This window comes from Crotalus tigris, unplaced genomic scaffold (genome assembly GCF_016545835.1).
Source record: "Crotalus tigris isolate CLP2741 ecotype Arizona unplaced genomic scaffold, ASM1654583v1 scf7180000024457.371407, whole genome shotgun sequence".
NCBI lineage: Eukaryota > Metazoa > Chordata > Lepidosauria > Squamata > Viperidae > Crotalus > Crotalus tigris.
The window spans coordinates 273,410-293,110 of NW_024100627.1; the positions used below are offsets into that span (position 1 = coordinate 273,410).

Below are 19,701 nucleotides of genomic sequence, written 5' to 3' on the forward strand. Positions count from 1 at the left end.
CGCCCCCAAACGACCCCGTGCTACCGCTACGCTACCCCGGGCAGGCTTTGGCCAAAAAGCGGGCCGAGTCTGGAGCTATGCAGCTGGAGCATTGTCTGTCGCCTCCGTCGATGATGCTCTCCAAGAAATTTCTCCATGTGAGCGCTGGCGGCAGCGGCGGCGGCAGCGCTTACCCGCCTGCCGCGGGCGGATCCGAGCTTGTCTTGCACGAGCACCACCACCCGCACCCCCATCACCATCCGGCTGCCGCCGCCGCCCTCCTTTCGGCGAGCGCTGACAACCTGGAGAGAAGTTCACCTCTGAAAAAACTCGCCAGGGGGGGGATGACGAATCAGGCCGAGGCAGACAATTTCCCTGACTCCAAAGACCCGCCAGGGGACGCCCAGCAGCAGCAGCAGCAGCAGCAGCCGCCGCCGCCTCAGCAGCAGCAGCAGCAGCAGCAGCGCGCCAAACTCTCGCCTGTCGTCTTGGACGGCGGCGGCGGCCAGGAGCAGCTCCGTCCAACCTTCGATGGAGCGGCGGCGGCTGCGGCAGCGGCAGCAGCAGCAGCAGCAGCGGCGGCCGCAGCCGCGGCGGATCGATACTTGCTCTCCTCGCCAGCCTCCTCCGGCCAACCCCCGGCCGCTGTCTCGGCTCCCCCGGCCGCCGCCGCCGCTACCATGTTCCCCTACCCGGGTCAGCACAACCACGCGGCCGCCTTCTCGCTCGCCAGCCCCAGCCGCTACATGGCGCACCACCCGGTCATCGCCAACGGAGCATACAACAGCCTGCTCTCCAACTCCGCGGCGCCTCAAGGCTACCCGGCTGCCGGCTACCCTTACCCGCAGCAGTACGGTCATTCCTACCAAGGCTCGCCTTTCTATCAGTTCCCCTCAGCCCAGGCCGGCCTCGTCCCCGGCAAGGCACAGGTCTACCTATGCAACAGGCCGCTCTGGCTGAAGTTCCACCGGCACCAGACCGAGATGATCATTACCAAGCAAGGCAGGTAAGCGGCGGCTGAGGTCGAAGGATGCAAGCCAGGCGCAACGCCGCGGAGAAGAAAGCGGAGGAGGACGAGGGGGGGCTGAGGGACCGGGAAAGGGCGAGCGAGAGCACCGGGAAAAGCCGGATCTCTTGCCGAGACTCCGGTGTCTGCTCAAAAGTATTTTTCTTTTGCCATTTTTTCCTCTCTTCTTGTTCCGCATCCCTTGTATTATCACCATCATCATCATCATCAACTCTTATTATTATTGTTGTTATTATTATTCTTTCTCCTTCTCCTTTGGCTATGGACCTCTCGTGTTCTTTTTTTTCCCCCTTTTTCCTTCTTTCTTTTCTTTTCCTATTTCCTTTCCTTTTGCTTCGGGTTTTTAAGATTAAGAACACTGGCATTCCTGTTTTGGGGGATGGAATAATCCAGTTCTTAGTTTTTTATATATATATATACTTAAAATACATCTTTGGGCCTATAAGCTTCCCCCCTCCCCCCAATTTATTTACGATATTTTCCTTCCTGGCTCTGACTTATGTAAGAGTCATAAACAAGACGAAGAATGGTCGCGATGGCAATCTCTTTTGGGAACGGGCGCCGGGGTCTTCGGTGCACCTTGGGCCATTTCTGCCGCACGTTCTGGCGAACAAGAGCTTCGCCTGGCTTCCTTTGCTGACCCCCGAATGATGGGGGTCCACCATCATTTCTGAGCGTTGGTTTTTGAGCGTTGAAATTTGGCAGTCCGTCACCTGAAGGCAAAAGGCATTGAAATCGCTGGGACTTACTTCCGGGTAAATTACAGTAGAAACCCTGCGAGGATCTTTTTGGGTTACAAGCCGATGTGCCAACCCGCCAGCCCGGTTTCCTCGGAAATAGCCCTCGATTTCAGCCGGATTCACTTGGAGACGAGTAAGCAGGGGACCGTTTTCTCCTAGGCTCGATCCGCCTAACAAAAAGGCGCGGAGCAAGATGCCGAAATCGGTGTGCCCTTCGGGTACTTTCCTCTGCAGCAGTCGCTCAAGGAAAGGTTTTTTGAAGATTTTCAGGGGGACAGTTATGTATTTATAAAATTATGATCTCCCTCCTTTTCAATCCCGTCACTTTTCCTCACCCTCCTTTCCCCCCCCCCCCGCCTTCTTTCTTCGAACAGGCGAATGTTCCCTTTCTTAAGTTTTAACATCTCGGGTCTGGATCCCACGGCTCACTACAACATTTTTGTGGATGTCATCCTGGCCGACCCAAACCACTGGCGGTTCCAAGGCGGCAAATGGGTGCCTTGTGGCAAAGCGGATACCAACGTGCAAGGCAAGTCCTTCCTCGGTTCCTCTTTTCCCTCCCGATTAACCGCACGTACCCGGGCGGGCGCAAAGACTTGCATCCGGGCTCGGCTGGCTTAGGTGAGAAAGCTTCCTTTGTGGACCGCCCTTGGACCAGTAAGGTTACACAAAACTCAGGGGGAAGCTAAAGCTGAAGGTCTTCCCCTGCTTTCCCCCCATTCCCGCTTTCTTTCCTTCGGCTTCCCGAGTTGAAATACCTAAAAACGTGTCACACGCGGTAAACAAAATGAAGGAGCAAATTCTGTTTTCTCAAAGCTGGGGGGTCTGGGGAATTGTAGGACTCTTCCAAGAAGGGTTCGGGTGGGGTGGAGAGAAGGAGAAGGGAAGAGGTGCTGGGTGAAGGTCTTTCTCTCCAACGTTTGTTTGCGGTTTGTCAAAACCCGGGGTTTTCGTTTTTCAGGAAACCGCGTCTACATGCACCCGGACTCGCCCAACACAGGAGCCCATTGGATGCGCCAAGAAATCTCCTTCGGGAAACTGAAACTGACCAACAATAAAGGGGCGTCCAACAACAATGGGCAGGTCAGTTGGGGCTCGAGAGAGGCGACGCTGCGCCCTGCAGGACCAAGAGATGGCAGGGGCACCCCCATCCTGCGCTCTATTCATTGCATTTGGGTCCGAGTCTGTTTGCAAACCCAGCCCCCATTGTACAAACCTGAGGGGGGAAAAGAGGGCGATTCAATAATCAGGTTAAGCGGGGAAGATGCGCTCGCACCAGCGTGTGAGCAGGAGGTGGTTTTCTCCCGGGCGATCCCGGGCGAGGGCTTCGGATAGAAGCGGTGGGAAGCTCGTAAAGCGGCCTCGGCGGGGTTTTGGGGGTGGGGTGAAGCGAGGGGGAGATCCGCGCTTTTGGAACAGGTGGCGAAATCCCGGCGGCGACCCTCCTTAGAACCGCGAAATTGGGGAGGGAGTGAGAAGAGCCCGTTTGGAGAAGGCAAGATTGGTGCGGCGGTTCGGCTTCCCGGGAGATCTGGGGAGCGGGTCTGGAATATAACATGCAACCCTTTCTCCTCTCTCCCCCTCACCCTTTTCTCCGCCTTCAGATGGTGGTCCTGCAGTCCCTCCACAAATATCAGCCTCGCCTGCACGTGGTGGAAGTGAACGAAGACGGCACCGAGGACACCAGCCAGCCGGGTCGGGTTCAGACCTTCACTTTCCCGGAGACGCAGTTCATCGCCGTCACTGCCTACCAGAACACCGATGTAAAGTGCTTTTCTCGCTCGCTCAGTTCTGGCCTTTTCGGGATTTGGGGGGAGAGGGAGGGGGGCACAAGTGCAGCTACGGAGGCCGGGAGGGTGGAGGCGAAACTGCCCGAACTTGAGTGGGAAATCGAGATTTCAGACAACGAAGTGATACGGTGGATTAATTGCCTAAACTGTTTTGCGAAATTATTCAAGCCTGCTTTCGGGTCCCGATTCTGCCCAACCCCAATTGCAATTTAAAAAAAGAGGGGAAGGAACGCCTCAGGTCCTCCAAGAGCAGTAAATATTTCAGATCGCTTTGATCTGGGCATTTTAACCAGCTTCGGAAGCGTGAACCTCTCTGTAGACTGGCTTTGGCCCTTCGTCCCCACGAGCAAAGTCACCTCGCCTTTTCCCGGCCAGATTTGTTTGGAACTTGTTTACTTTTGTGACCTAAGGTAGAGCCAGCCCTAGAGTGAGGCCGCGGTCTTGAGAGCAGATTTGGCGCACCTTTTCGAGGGCAGCAGATTGGCCGTTGTTTAATGCGTGGCTACAGCGTTCGACTATCCCAGAAGGCGAGAGGGGTGCCAGAATAACTTGGCTGGATCTAGGACATTGATTCGTGAAAGGCACCTTTCGCTTCTCTATTGTAGACCCCCAGAATGCCTTTCGCATCCGCAAAAAATAAAAGTAAAATAAAGCAGGGGCTGGGACTCATTTAAATTAATTTCCAGGGAACGGGTATTAGCAGCCCACACCAACAAATCCTATCTATAAATCTGACTTTGATTGTGTTAGACTTTAAATCATCAACGAGCCAACTACAGGTTTGGGGACTCTATTGTGTGCTTTTATTAGACGTAGGAAAGATTAATCGTGGTTCACCAAGACTTTGATTTGAACCATATAATTTAGCCAAGGGATGGAAGAAATCTTCGACTGTGTTTATCCGACCTATTGTAAACTAGCCAACTATATTTCAGCCTGGTATTATAGGGGGGAACCAATCCCCTTGTAGTTTAGCCTGTTTTGAAAATAGGAAAAAGAGCATTAGATTAAATTAACCGTGACAGGTATATGTTGCTATATTGCTGCTATTGTCAAATAATTGAGATTCAGAGCACCTTCCTTTTCACTGCAAATGCTTCAGAGCTCTTGGTCCAGATTGAGTTTCTGCAGTGGTCTCTGGGCTAAACATTTTATCGACTGGCCAGTAAGAGTCTTGCAAGTGACACTTCCGAGCATGTGACTAGTTGCTAATCCCCTCGCACAGCTATCTTCGGAGGAATTGTTCCGAAGTGAGTCTTATTTGTCTTATCTAATTAGGAGGGATTTAATTCTAAATAAGAGACCGGGTACCTAAACCGGACCTTGACTTTGTAGTCCTTCCAAGGAGGTTGTCGGAACTGTTTGAGGCAGAACAAAAAGCAAACTGGAAGGTGAAGTTCCTCTCCTCTGGATCACAAATCACCTTTGATCCTTCAGAATTATTAACTTTGCAGGGAAGATTGTGTGGTGCACGTCCCTGGGAAGAGGCTACAATTAGCTTTCGTTTATTTCCAGCCCTTTTCTCTTTAGGAGAGAAATTCTCATGAGGAAATGACCGGGGCGTTGTTCTCTTAAAAAGAATTAACCCACACTGAAACAAGCTAGGTATCCGCTTTATCTTAGGCAGAGAATCAGCAGAGGAGAGACCACTGTTTGACTCTTCCCCCCTCCCCTCTCCTCTGTAGATCACACAGCTGAAGATCGATCACAACCCCTTCGCAAAAGGCTTCAGAGACAACTACGACACGTAAGTTCCTTGTCTTGAGCCTTTTGTTGGCTCTGGCACGTCCAGCCCTGTTAAATGGATGGTGGGTGGGCTTTTTGACTTATCCAAAGAAGACCCTGCGACTTTCGAGAGCAGGTTATATGTGCTATTGGGTATATAGTCCTAGGATAAATCCACTGGGGGAGCACTAAGACTTAGCATGTGAACTAGAGGAGCAGTGGTTACAATAGCGGGCCTGAAGGAAACACTTAAGTGATCTTTGAAGGATTTGGAACAGGCGAGATCCCTGGCTCTCAGCTTTGCATTTTGTCTTTCTCCAGGTAGAACTTGTATTTGTTTAACGCACAACCTAAGGTGGTAAATCCCAAAGGGTGAGCTTTTTTTGCAGCAGGGCACGAAGAGAGTTGCTCCCTTGCCTTCTGCCCGCTGCTGCTGCTGCCGCCGCTGTCCAGCTTAACTCTTTTGGTTTTAGGGAGAGCCCTGGAATACGAAGTGGGACACAGTGGTCCCCCAGTTTAAAGTGAAGTGAATATTTTGAAAGTAAGCAGCAGGAACTTCCCACTGGCTCGCCAGAAGCAGCTCGTTATCTAGTGGGATAATATCAATCCCGACTACAAACTCTATAAGCTCCCTCAGTAAACCAGGCCTTTGGAAACAAGCAATTATGATTCAGGCACGATTTTGAGGTGCCCAGAGCTTTCCCCCAGCCCCGAAGAACTCCATTAACCCCAGCAAGTCTCTGTTCAATCCTATAAAACACCCGGGGGTCTAATCAGTACCCCGCTGTTAGGCTGGACTTCTCCAGGATTATCTTCAATTACAAACATTGCAAAGATGTTGCTGAGGTCCTGAAGCCTGTATTCAATTTTAAACTAAGCTTTAGAAGAAACTAGTCATTTATTCCTCTCAACTCCTCCCTCCCCCAACCTTAGCATGAGGATAAAATCAGGCATCAGGTATTGTTTTGTAGTCCTCCTTTCCACTGAAAAAGGCGTTCAAGGAAGCTTTCTCGTTCACCAACCCCAAGAGACTGCCTAATCTTTTCTCTCTACTGTAAATAGGCAAACGACCTTGGGGTTGGCAGAGGGGTAAAACTCCAAACTGAACTGCAAGGAAGGAAAGACCTCTTTCTAGGTGACCTGGTGCTGATGTCCAGCATGACTCTGAAGCTTGTCACAATCCTCTCTCTCAGATTATTCAGAAATAACTGAAGTAGAGGTTAGCAGTCCCAGCTGAGTGAGCAATGGGGGCTTGCAAACACCTTGGCTTTGCCAGGAGAAAAAGGTAGAAAGAGTGTGAGCCAGCTAGCCTCAGGAAAGCAGGCCTTTGGGAAGAGGGGGCAAGGCAGAACTTTTGAAGTTTTGCCTTGAAGGAAAGAAAACTGGGGCAGCTGAAAGGTTGACAATCTGGCATCTGGGAGGTGAGTTGGACTACGCCTCCCAAAATTCCCAGGAGTGATACTTGCATACATTTAGATGAAAGTATGATTGATTGGGGGGAAGATCAGGGGAGAAAAAAGTGAACTGTCCCAAGATGTACTATGCAGGTTGAGAATGCTCCCAAAGGCTGTCACATTCTACAACTACCTAGCTTTCCTGTTTCGAAGTTCTCCAGTCTCCAGTGTGTGATTCACCAACCAAATATCTCACCAAAGCATAAAGCTGGGGTGGCCAGAACCAAATGGGAGGGGGCACCAAACCCGCAAATTGAAACACATCTTGTGAAACTAAGCCAGGCTGAACTACAGCAGAATTCAGGAATCAGCTTGCTCCAAGCAAGTTATATAAACTTTCTCCTGCTAGTGCCACGACTTGAGTGCCTTTTCTTCAGCCAGTTATGTGTTTATTAATTAAACACATTTATATAGCCATCCAACTCACATACTGTGACTCTGGGTTGCCTACAACATTAAAAATACACAATTTAAGGCCCCAACCCTATTCATGGCAATGACAACAAAACCAGACAAGCTACAATCCTGAGGAGCAAGCCAAGGGCGAGGTAGCTTATCCGGATTGATTAATCCAGAAGAAAAGGGTGCAACCATTTGTCCCTCTTCTGGCCCCCTCTCCCCCCCCCCGCCCCTGGATAGATTATTGATGGTGGCATGGATTTTGAACGAGTGTGCCTAGTCCTCTTGTCCTGCTCCTGGCACTCTGGAAGCTGCCAGGGAGAGCTAGAGAGCCAGTTTGGTGTAGTGGTTAAGACACTAGCCAGTTTGGTGTAGTGGTTAAGATTAAGGTGTAGTGATTGGAAACCAGGAGACTGTGAGTTCTAGTCCCACGTTAGGCATGAAAGCCAGCTGGTGAACTTTGGACCAGTCACTCTCTCAGCCCAACTCGCCTCACAGGACTGCTGTGGTGGGGGAAAATAGGAGGCAGGAGCATTAGCTATATTTGCTACCTTGAGTTATCAAAATAACGAAGGAGGGAAATAACCAAAATAAATAAAAACAAATCCCTTGGAATAAATGTGCCCAGACTATCCTGCCTGTGGTTCCTACCAAATGGCTCTGGAGCAGGGGTATCTGGCCCTGTGGCCACTTGTCCTGCTAAAGCAGTGTTTCCCAAACTTGACAATTTTAAGGCATGTGGACTTCAACTCCCAGAATTCCACAGCCAGCAATTCTGGGAGTTGAAGTCCTCATGCCTTAAAATTGTCAACTTTGGGAAACACTGTACTAAAGGAAGAACAAATTCTAGGAGAACAGGGAGGGAGCTCTGTTTGAAATCCAACAGCAGTTTTGCAGTAATTAGGATTGACTGGAGCAGTATCCAGCCAACCAGGGAGAATTTCCCCCTCCCTTTAAAAGGGATTTTTAAAACACTAACATACTCCTACTTGTACATTAGGGAACCCAACACTATCCATTGTTTCATATCTGGATTACTTTATCAAGCAGATCAGGTCTCTGTTGGTTCCTGGGCTCAAAGAAGCTACGTAGTGAGTTTCTTCTTTTCTGGATCTCCAGATGTGGAGAACACAGGCTTCATGTTATGTGTGGGCTCTTTTTCATTTAATGGGTCAGGAAAACTTAGCCTTAAGTGGGAAGTTCTGGGAATCCCTAGTTTTGCAAGGTCATCCTGTTTAATAGAACTAGGGCAGAAATACAGCTTACTCCTTGTAAAGTAAAACTCCCATATCCAGATTTGGCTACCAAATAGTTATAAAGGGAAAAGCTATTTTAATGCTGAAACAAGTTCTACAATTTTGAAGCTTTGCATTACTGTAAGTTCACAATGTCAAGCTTATAACCCTTTGGAATAAGAGAATTTTGTAAAGATCTGCGCCCAGGAGGGTTTCCAGATATAGTCAGGTGGCCACATAATTTAATCAATCGCTTCTCATTTTTAATTCCCGAGATCCACCACTTTCACAGTTCTTCCATTCTCTCCCAGAGTGGCTCTCCACAACTTGAAACAGTATTTTTCCCCTCCCCAAAGCAAGTTAGTTTCATTGGGCTTCTATTTTCTACGCTTATTTTAAGGACTCCAGCCTCATTAATCTCCCATTAGTTTTGGAATCTCTGGCGCAAACTCCCCCCCTGTTGCATTGGATTACAACTCCCATTATTCTGGGCCCAACCTATCTGAAAAGCAAGTGTAGGGAAATGGCTAGATGGTTTATATATCTCGGAGCAGAAAACAAGTGTGTAGTAGAGCGTCTCATCTTCCTCCCCACCCTCCATTCGTTCTCCTAATTTTAGGAGAATTTTAGTCCTTTGTACTTCTATGGGCTATCCTTGGCTTGGCTATCTCTAGTCTTAATTTCCACGAGCATGTGCGTTGATTTCTAGGACAACCCAGAACCTCAAGCTTTCAGGATTCTAAGCATGCCTTTAGCTAAGCCACTGTCCCTTATTGGCCGTTCCCATTGATCTTTAGCGGGCTTTTTATTCCGGGTCTGCCTGTTAGGCGCAGTCTATTGTATTCTCTTCCGCTAGGGCACACCTGTGGAAGTTTGAGCAGGGGTTGCAGAAAACCTCCGTCCATCAAAACCCCACCCTGATTTTGGCGCAGTTTGGAGAGACCTGAGCACCAACTCTCAGCTCTCACTTACTTCCGGCGCGCAGAGGGGTGGAGTGGTTATTTGAGTTGCTACGCCTGCGGTGAGAAAGACAAAGTAGCAAACCTAGTCCAAGAAGGCAGGAAATGTAAAAGTTAAAATTAACTTTTAAATTTAGCTTGCCTAAAAGACCTCTTCTGTCACCGGCACTCCGATCTCAGTGTACTTCCAGTCTAGAGACTAGCAGCTCCATCCAACAGTCGCCGAGGCAATATATCGCAATAGAGACGCGCTGTTTATCGTCAGTGCACGATGCAGTGGGCTAGCTTGCTATTTAGCTTAAGGGCGAGATGGTGCTCTGGCAGTAGAGGTTCTGCTACTTTGCACCGGCTCAGAGACACTCTCAGTATAATTAAGCAGCTTAGCGAAAGAAGGCCTAGGCAAGCTTTCCCCAATGTAGTGCCGCCTCTGCCAGTTTTGGGCAACGGTGAGAAATGTGATCTAACTTTCCTTCGGAGGGTAAATTACCAGCTCAGGCAGACGTAAGACACACCATCCTCCGTGTTTCTCGGTAGTTCGAATGCAGGCCCTTCTGATTTGAACGCGCGCCGTTTGGGGCTGGAGGGAAATCGGGAAAAGAGCAGGCTCTTGCATCACATCTCGCCAATCTGCCAGTCACATCCCTTCCTTTCTGCTTTGTTTCCCTGCCCTCTCTCTTCCCAGGATCTACACGGGCTGCGATATGGACCGCTTGACCCCGTCGCCCAATGACTCTCCCCGCTCTCAGATCGTGCCGGGGGCTCGTTATGCAATGGCGGCCGCCGCGGCGGGCTCCTTCCTGCAGGACCAGTTCGTCAGCAACTACGCCAAATCCCGCGGCTTCCATCACCACCATCACCCGGGAGCGGGCGCCGGAGGCGGTGTGGGACCCGGAGGACCCATGCCGGAGCGAGGCGTGCCTCACCCTAACGGGCTGCTCTCTCCACAGCAAGCCGAAGAGCCCGCCGCGCCTTCGCCCCAGCGCTGGTTCGTCACGCCCGCCAATAATAGGCTGGACTTCGCGGCCGCCTCAGCCTACGACCCCGCCGGAGATTTGGCGGGAAACGCAGCCACGCTATTATCTTACGCGGCCGCCGGCGTTAAGGCTCTGCCGCTGCAGGCTGCTGGCTGCACCGCTCGCCCGCTCGGCTACTATCCGGACCCCTCGGGCTGGGGGGCACGCAGCCCGCCCCAGTATTGCGCCAAATCCTTGTCGTGCTGGCCTAACAGCAGCGGTGCCCGCGCTGGAGGAAACCCCTATTTGCCCGCCGGGGCTGGCGGCGGGGAGGAGCCCGACAGCCTGGCGCCCCCTGAGCGCTCCCCTTTGGTGGCGCCGCCGCCGCCGCCCGCTGCCGGGCCGCCTGCCGAGGACTCGAAGCCCCCTAAGGACTTGTCCGACTCCAGCTGGATCGAGACTCCCTCGTCCATCAAGTCCATCGATTCCACCGACTCTGGGATTTACGAGCAGGCCAAGCGCCGGCGGCTTTCTCCGGTGGGTACCCCGGCCTCAGAGAGCTCTTCGCCCCTCAAGAGCGAGCCCGCCTTGGCCCCCAGGGACTGCGACAAGACCTGCGCCAAGGACATCGGCTACTACGGCTTCTACACGCACAGCTAGAGAGATGCCTTTGGCCACGCCCCCTCCCGCCCTTCTCGACCGTCCTGTCCGAAGCAGCCCTCGCTTTGCGCTGCGCATCTGAGCGAGCGCTGCTTCTCCCGGTCTGTTGAAAGCGGCTCTAGCTGGCCACGCACCTACAACCGCGCACGCGCAGTCTCTCTCTCTCTCCCTCCCTCCCTCCCTCTCTCCCTTTCCTCGCACACGCTGAAAGCCCGCAAACCGTGGGGCCGTTCCAACGTCTCTTCAGTAGGAGGTGGATGGCAACGAAATGCTGAGAATCACGACCCTTCATTCTCCACCTTGTATGTCTCTTTCCTTAGCGACCCCCTCCCCGCACAAAACAAATCATGCCGTGGTTTTTCCCTTTGGCCAAGCAGCTGGGGCGTCTTTTTTTTTTCTTTTAAAGTTAGCTCTCGCCACTCGGGTGTTTCGAATGGGTAGATTATTCCAAAATCCTAAGAAAACCTTTAAATTATACCTGTGCCCACCACCATGTTCGGTGTGGTAAAGGGGTCCCCTCTTAAACTTTGGCTGGCGGGCGACACGCGCAATCAAATCTTTTTAAAGATATCCTAAACTTAACCCGATGACACAGGGGAGTAAATTCCACCCAGCGAATTGCAGCTCAGTCATATGCACGCATTTATTTGAAATTAGGCCCGCGATGTTTAATCGCTTTTACCACCAGATAATAGCCAAAAGCTCGCAGCTCTTCTGCACATTCTCTGATCAGGAAGGTGGATAGCAGATGCTTTTTATTCTGCCATATTAAAAAGGTGGGCAAGATGAAGGGGTATTTGCGTGCCTTTAAAGGGTTTCTCGGTAAATTTGGGATTCTTCTAGACCCCTCTTCTCCACATCTCCAATTCCGTGTCCATTTGTTACCATGTTTCGATTTAATGGGTCGTAATTCCGAGTAAACTTGATTTAAGGTTCAATAGTCAAACTAACCACCCTTGCATCATATGCTTGAAACTCGAAGGGAAATTCCTCCTTTCCTTTTCCCCTTCCTTGTTCCGGGCTGACTATAGTGGAAATATATATGTACAATTCGCAAATAACGAACAGGGGTCCTATAGGAGGGTTGGCTGCCCTAAGCAAAACCTAAAATATCTAAAACTCCTTTCCCTTCTTTCATATTAATCTTAATCTACACACTTGCATATTAATATTAGGATAAAGTCGGGTGTGTGGTTAGGAAGTGTGTCAATTAGTATTTTTATACCATTGTCCAAAGAGACTAAAACTTGATTAAAAAAATTAAACATAACAATTTCAACAAAGCTAGGCTGATATATATTTGGATCCATTCGGACAATTTTGTTTAACAGTTAACATCAAAATAATTACACTTAATTCTACTTAAATGCATGCCAGACCTTACTGTACTTCTCACCGAAATCATTTCTGATTTAATCAACACTAAATTTCAAGCTTGGATCCCATAGGATAGTATTTATGTTGATTTTAGAAGGCAATATTCTGGTATTGGAATAGGAATTTAAAATACTTCGTGTTAGTTGCCTTGCATTTTTAGTGAAGTTTCCTTTCAAGTAAAAAGCGCCTTTTTGCTTCGGTGTCTTGATTGGGCATATGTGTGAAACTTGACCTTATCTAAAGTACTTTGAGGAAGAAATGCAGTAGTTTTGTTCACACATTGCACTAAAGCTACAATAGCATTTGCTTGGCGTGTGCGTCTCCTAGACACCCAGCCAATTGTTGTTTATTTGGCAAACCATAATTAAAACAAACTGGCATTATTTCACATGTAGAGCAGGTGCTTCGATTGGGAAGTGACTCAGTCAAGTTCAAAACTCAGCCTTAAATATGTTTACTCGGATTAGGATCAAGAGGCATTCATAGGAGTGTGCCGAATTTCTACTACGGGCTTTAAACTCCATATAATTCTATAGGCACTTATTCAGCAGCAAATTCCATTAAATTTATCTCAGATAACTTCTGGAAAGGAGATCTTACGCCGTTTCCTGACTGTTGTTTGACAGTGTCACCTCACCATTGCTGTGGCGATGCGAAGCCAGCTTTCCTTTCCTCCTGATAAATGACAACAGCGATGACATTAGAAATCGCCAGTCAGGAAAAGGCGTGAGCTGCTTCTTCGAAGCTGGTTCCACTCGCGTTTCCTTGGAAGGAAGTCTCATCCGAGTTTGTGCGATCGTAGCGTCGCTGCCCCTCGCAAAGCGCTGTGTAATGGCGGAAATTACTCCTACTTCTCTCAGTAGGATTTCGCTTCCCGCAAGGAGTATAATGCTTCAGTTCCCTTTTCTGGATGCAGCATTTCCTGCCTGATCAGAACTTATTTCCAATGAAAGTAAACCCGTTTAATAGCTCAGCGTCTATAGATAGAGGAGCCCCCCGCTGGGTTCAGCAGGACTCTAGTGGACTTTTCCCTTAATTTACTCTTACTAACAAGCGTAATCATAGGAATACTAGGGAGAAGCAGGTGATCTCTCCAGGTACTTGGGCCTGCGACTAAACTTTACTGAAATGGGTGGGGACACAACAAAGAGATGGGGAAATATGGATTCTAAATGAAGCACTTTTAAAAGTTCAAAAGCAAACGTTATGTCTCTTGTTATGGTGAAAACCTGGGCTAAAAACTCTATTGGTTCGCATAACACTCTGTATTAAGCTTGGTTTCAATTACAATTTACCTATGAAGTATTGCAAAGGGTTGTGTTCATTCAACACACTGAGCTACAAGTAAGTCTGTGCCGTGCTGGCTTGGCATGTTGTATGAACCTACTCATAGCCCTAGCAGGCTATGTTAGATTGCCATCATACTAAAGAATTATTCCAACTCTGATCAAAAAGGCACTTCCTTCCAAGTAAACCTACCTGTGTTTGCACTGTTATTTGACTTAAACTAAAACAGTAATTTAATTTACAGGACTGGAGAGTTGTGACTCAAACTCCAGTATGGTCATTCCAGATGGGATGGGATCTTGCAGAGTTAACTCAGGTGAATCTTAACGCTGGGTCATGGAGGCGCTATTTCAATTAGATTGTAGCTTGTGCTCAACCAGGTGTGCAAGTGGGTGTATGGGAAGGGGATTTGCCCACAGGGCCATCGACTCTTTCGTCAAGTAAGCAGCGCAGTTTAACACTCTATTAGAGACAGGTGGCCAGAGAGAGGGGAACAGCTCCTTGAAAGCCCACTTCAGTTCCAACAAGCATTTCACATTACCAATCGAATGATCTTTTCTCTTTATGTCCTTTTCTGTCCCCACACTGAATCCTTAGCCCATCCCTGGTTGGCGTGCAGGTGCTCTTCTCTTGTTCCAATATTTTTCTCTCCCCTCCCCACTTCAGTTAAAAGACCGACTGTAAATCTTTGTAATGAACAAACTACTGTACAACCAATGCTAAGCTTGACCTGTTGGTGCCCGTAGTGTAGTCCGGTGAAAAATGACTTTGTGAGTTGTATATTTTTTAAAAAAAGAAAAAAAAATTGCATTTAGTTTGAATTTTTGTTTCGTTTCGTTTTTGTTCAATGCATAAGGAAGTATCTCTGAAAGAGCCTTCTTTGGGGAATAGACTAGACAGCACCAGTTTGAAGAGGTTTAATTTCCCTCCCCTCTCTGACATTTTCTTTTTCTTTTCATTTTCTCGTTCAATCAAGAGTTTTAGTCTTTCCCCTTGTTGATGTAGAGTAGTGAGTCTTCAAAATTTTGTGTAGGAAACATATAATTGATCAACCCATGTTTAAATATGGTGGGTGGGTGGGGGCGAGAAATGAACTGTGAAATAGACATCAGGCAAAATGATTAAGACTAACTTGCAATCGGCAAACAAACCTTCCCAAATAGAAATTCAGGACTTTCATCCTGTATATATTTTGTATGTCCTTCTGTAATTGATGGACATGATTTTTTCTCCCCCCCCCTTTTTTTTTAAAAAAGAAACCTCCCTACACATTTGTTATGTTTGTGTAGATAAATAATTGTTTCTTCAAATTACAAGTAACCAGGAAAATGTTTTGTTTTTTCACCCATTTATATTGTCTGTGTACAAAAAGCATAATAAAACTTGGAAAAAATGTTTAGACAGTCTTTATGTGTAGCTTTTAGAACATCTGAGTAAATTAAGAATAGTTTACTCAGGGCTGGGAGTACATGGGAATTTTTACAAACGGAGTAGGAACGATTTATTTCCTCTAATATCAGCTACTTGATCCTCAGCACAAACATAATGTCTTTTTTTTTTTCACCTTTACGCTGCAGCTTGGGCAAGTACAATCATACCCTATTCCACTATGCAATGAGCTAAAAAAGGGTGCGAGATTCATTGGCACCTGGATGTAAGTTACTTTGGGGCAAATTTATGATTGTAATGCATTTAAAGAATTTTTGGCAGTGGGGAAAACGTAAACATTTGCACCTCAGAATCACTAAACTGAAGTAAAATAGAATATGCTGGTTAAGGATTCTATAAAAACAGAAATAGTTAATAGTAGATCCTATAAAATAATTATTTCACTTTCTATCTTACTGCATGTGAACTGTTGCAGAATTCTCCAATTTCCTAGGACTAGGACATCTGAGATTCCCTGTAGTATCTGACTTCTTCTAAAAAACTAAAACATTGAGGAATTAAATTTGAGGTTGGGATCTCTTTGTGTGTGTGTGTGTGTGTGTGTGTGTGTGTGTGTGTGCGCACGCACACACACACACACTCACCCATACTATTGAGTGATTCTGCAACCTGCCACTAGAGGTCTCTTGATGGATTGTTATTCTCCTTGTCATGAATTGCATTATATACTGCTCAAAAAAATAAAGGGAACACAAACGTATAGGATCCTATACGTTTGTGTTCCCTTTATTTTTTTGACCAGTATATTATTCCACCTTCTTTGCCTTCTACCATGATGGGAAATTTATCTTTAAACTGTGAAACTAAAGTTTTTCCCCCTTTTTTAAAATGTGTGATAATATTTGTCAATAACCAATTATTTTTTAAAAAAGTTAAAATTATTTCAGAAAAGTCTTTTACGTACCTTTAAAGGACACTCTGCTAGAAAACGGGGTTTAACAGAGAATACTCAAGAACTTTTAGGTATAATATTAATCAATCATTATTATAGTAATAATTTTTAGTTTTATTTCCTATACCTCTTTTATTTCTGCCTGATTTTGAAAATGATTTTATCTTGTTTAGCCATCTCATGAGGTACTAGAGATTATGATTCCCAATTCTCATATACAAACTTGCTCTTAAAATTATCAGATTTAATGGGAATGTATTGCCAAATTGCATAACATCCATCATATCTAATGAAGCTTTTAAATGGGGTATATTCTGGAAAAGAAAGTTCCTTTTTAGTGAATTCCTCTGCTATTCCATCTGGAGACAGACAGTGGCCTCCAGATTCAGAGCGACACACTGGTTTTCTTCAACTGTGCAGATCAGAAACCAGAAACAGTAGAAACCAATTGTAAACAACATTTCATTACTGACACTAGCCTTAGTGGACGTATAACATCTTATTGTGTCATCCACTTATCACTCTAATGATAAAAAGCCTGCCTTCATACAAATATGTCTCTACAACAATAACTAATTTATGCTGTAAAATGCTGGAACTTTGATTTGGAAATGGCTTACGGATGGGGTTCAATAGCATGCTAAACCACATGGAAAAGCTTAGCATCATGGATGAACCTAGGCTATAGATATCATCCAGAAGTTGAAGGAAAAAACTTTTCAAGTTTTTATATTAATAAAGAGAAATTAACAACTGCAACAATTAGTAGGACAGATATTCCCACTTGAGCCACATGTGCTTTGATCCAAGATGTTGACTTATTATTGTAGCAAATGCTTTAAGGGACTATATGGACCCAAGAACAAAAAGAAGCATAGTCAAATGAAGGCAGATCAGACACAGTACATGTTTGAGACCCGCTTAGGAGTGCTTGATTTCTCTGAATTTATTTTTGTATTATTATTTTGCTCAGACTAAATGTGGATCTTTATGTATGAGTAATTAAGTGTTATACTGAATGTTAATCTTTCTAAATGAGTAAAATACGTGTTTTAATGACTAGTCAGTGAGTATTGTCATAAGTCAGGACAATTGCTTTTCTTGTGGCTTCTTTCCTTTTCCTTTGTTCAAATCCCAATGTGAAATACACACTATTTATTTACTCCCTTTTTAATGCTTTGGACAAAGAGTAATACTTCAAGAAATCTCAAGGCAATATGTTGGAATGACCTTTCTCCAAAAGTTGGAACAGCAGTAGCAATTCTGAAATGGTCGAGAGAGATCATTGTATGCTTTGCAATATCCAAATTTTATTCAGGGAATGAATTTAAGTTTTTGCATTTGGAAAACTGAATTCAGACATTTTGTGGGAGTCCTGTCTTTGTTGCAAGAATTAAGCAAACAAAATGATGAGTTAGGATGTCTTTTTCCTCAAGCTCCCTGTTATGGTTCTCTAGTACATTCAGGATTCTCTCATTTGTACCCTCCAGATATGTTGGATTTACAACTCCCATTCTTGCCAGTCTGTATAACTCCTATTCACTGGAGATAATGGGAGTCATTGTCCCAACAGCACATTTAGAGGGCAGCAAAGGAGAAAGCAGGTTTATAACCTCAGACAATAGTTTGGAATTCTTCAAACAAAATAATTTGTTCTGGTCAATGGTCCATTGGAGATAGCCTTCTTATACTTAACATTTTATGAAATAGCATCTTGATGGAAAAGGGCATTAGCAATGTAGGAAAAAAACATAGGGGGGGAGGGGAAATAAAGTCTATTGAGTCATAGCTGCTCACCTAGGAAAATTTATACATCTCTTTTTGCTATTTCAAAGTTTTATCCAGTCTTTAACTGCTGAGATACACGCATACTGACAATAGTGAACAACTGCTGGTTTTTCTCCTATTTTTTCCATAATCAACATGCACTGATTCAATGGATAATTGTTCCACTCTCCTTCAATAGATTAAGAAGGTGAACATAATACACTATTTAGAGTCATGCAAGGTGATGCAGACTATACATTACACACACACACACACACACACACACACACACACACACAAATATACTGGGTTGAATTATGGTTGGGTTCCCCATGGCACTGAAACTTGATGTGTTCATACAATATACTGAAATATGAACCGTGGTTTAGGGACAATGGCTGAATTGCTACAACATGCAAGACCTCAAACAGGCCAACCACGTTTGGGCATAGAGCTGTGTCAATGACTGGGGCAAAGTCGCCCCATATGTTTCCATGAATTTGTATAAGCTTGGACTGCAGCCTTCTAGTCATAATCCGGGATAATAATCAAATCATATTGGTCCACTGGGTTTATAAAGTAGGTGTCTGATTTTAACTGAAGTTGACAAATAGTGCAGCCAGATACATATTTACTTGGAAGCTCTTCTTCGGTCATTTTGATTTATTTCCAAATAAGATTGCAGCCTAACAAACAATCCTATCAATTTTTAAGTTTGCATAATACACTAAACCATAATCAGGTTTTTTTCTGTCATTTGGTATATGGTGTAACCATAGCACAGACATGGTTTATGTTTTAGTGTGTAATGTGAATGCTATCAAATATGGTTTATTCAAAAAGCCATAGTTAGCTATATGAACAAATAATTAATTAGGTAATTATTTGATTTACTGCCCAGTTCCCAACCTTCTGAGCTATAAATTTAGCATTTAATTTGGAGAAGTTTGCTTAAAACTAAATCTCAGTAATTCAAATAGGGCTTCCTCTCCTCCAAAAGTAAAGTCCCTTATCACCTCAAAAATATTTGTAAGGAGAAACATGTGGCACCTTAAAGACAAAGAAATGTAGAATAAAAAAAACCTTTATTTTATCTGATATGGCATAACTATCATTTTTAAGATTTATTAGTCTTGCGAGATGTCACAAGACTTTTGTGGTGTATTTGCCCAAACAACTTAAAAATATTTGTCCCTGTATTCCTCCCATTCTCTGAAAATTGTGCCCCAGTAAGCTTTAAAAGCTCGCTTTGTCTTTAAGGAAAGCTTCAGGAAAAAAAAATGTATCCACACTTTTATCTGCAATATCCTTGCTCCATCCGAACGCCATGCAATCCAAATCTACTCAGAAGTATAAACCTCGTTAAATTTGTGGTAAAAGATTAAATCTAAGAACGGCGAGTCCGGGGTCCTTTTTCTAGAGGAGAAAAAAAATGTTCCGAGGTCCGTTTCATTTTTCGAGGTGACAGAACCAAAATAAGTTGAAGCAGCCTGCAATCCGTCCGGGCCTTCGCGGAAAATCCGCAGCTGCTCAGCGGCAGCCTCCGGGTCAGTCGCGTCCGCGTTCGCTCTCGCGCACGTCAGAGGCCCACGCGACGCAGCCCTTGTGCTGTGCTGGAGGAGGGCCCGCATATTTTTGGAAACCTTTCCGAAGTTACGCTCTTTCGCGTGGGCGATTTCGGGGAGAAAAGGAGGACAGAAGGCTGGATTTGACAGGCCTCTGGCGTGACCAGGGAAGGAGGCGGTGTCTGCTACACCTAAAGGAGGAGGCAGGTGTGTCTGTGTGGGGGGAAAGTTTTCAGGGGTCAAGTATTTGGGTGGGTATTTTGTGCTCTCCCTAGCAGCGTGGCAAAATTGTGTGTTTTACTTTTCTACCAAATGCATTGGATCTGTCTTCTTCGGCCCATCATTATTTTATTAAATGTCTCCCAGAATTCTCTACCGAACAGATGCTGACTCTGATTGGATTCACACAAGACAGTAAGCCAAAGCTAAGCAAAACCACAGTA

General features: G+C 45.9%; 1 protein-coding gene across 1 annotated transcript; it reads left to right on the forward strand.

Annotated features, from left to right (window-relative positions):
• The first annotated feature begins 77 nt into the window (after positions 1-77).
• TBR1 (T-box brain transcription factor 1) lies at positions 78-10,953 on the forward strand. The gene is made up of 7 exons (XM_039332231.1): positions 78-380; positions 438-985; positions 2,121-2,275; positions 2,708-2,829; positions 3,351-3,509; positions 5,222-5,283; positions 9,991-10,953. The coding sequence occupies exons 1-7, from the start codon at positions 78-80 to the stop codon at positions 10,919-10,921; spliced, it is 2,280 nt and encodes a 759-aa protein (XP_039188165.1). The 3' UTR covers positions 10,922-10,953.
• Positions 10,954-19,701: the final 8,748 nt, after the last annotated feature.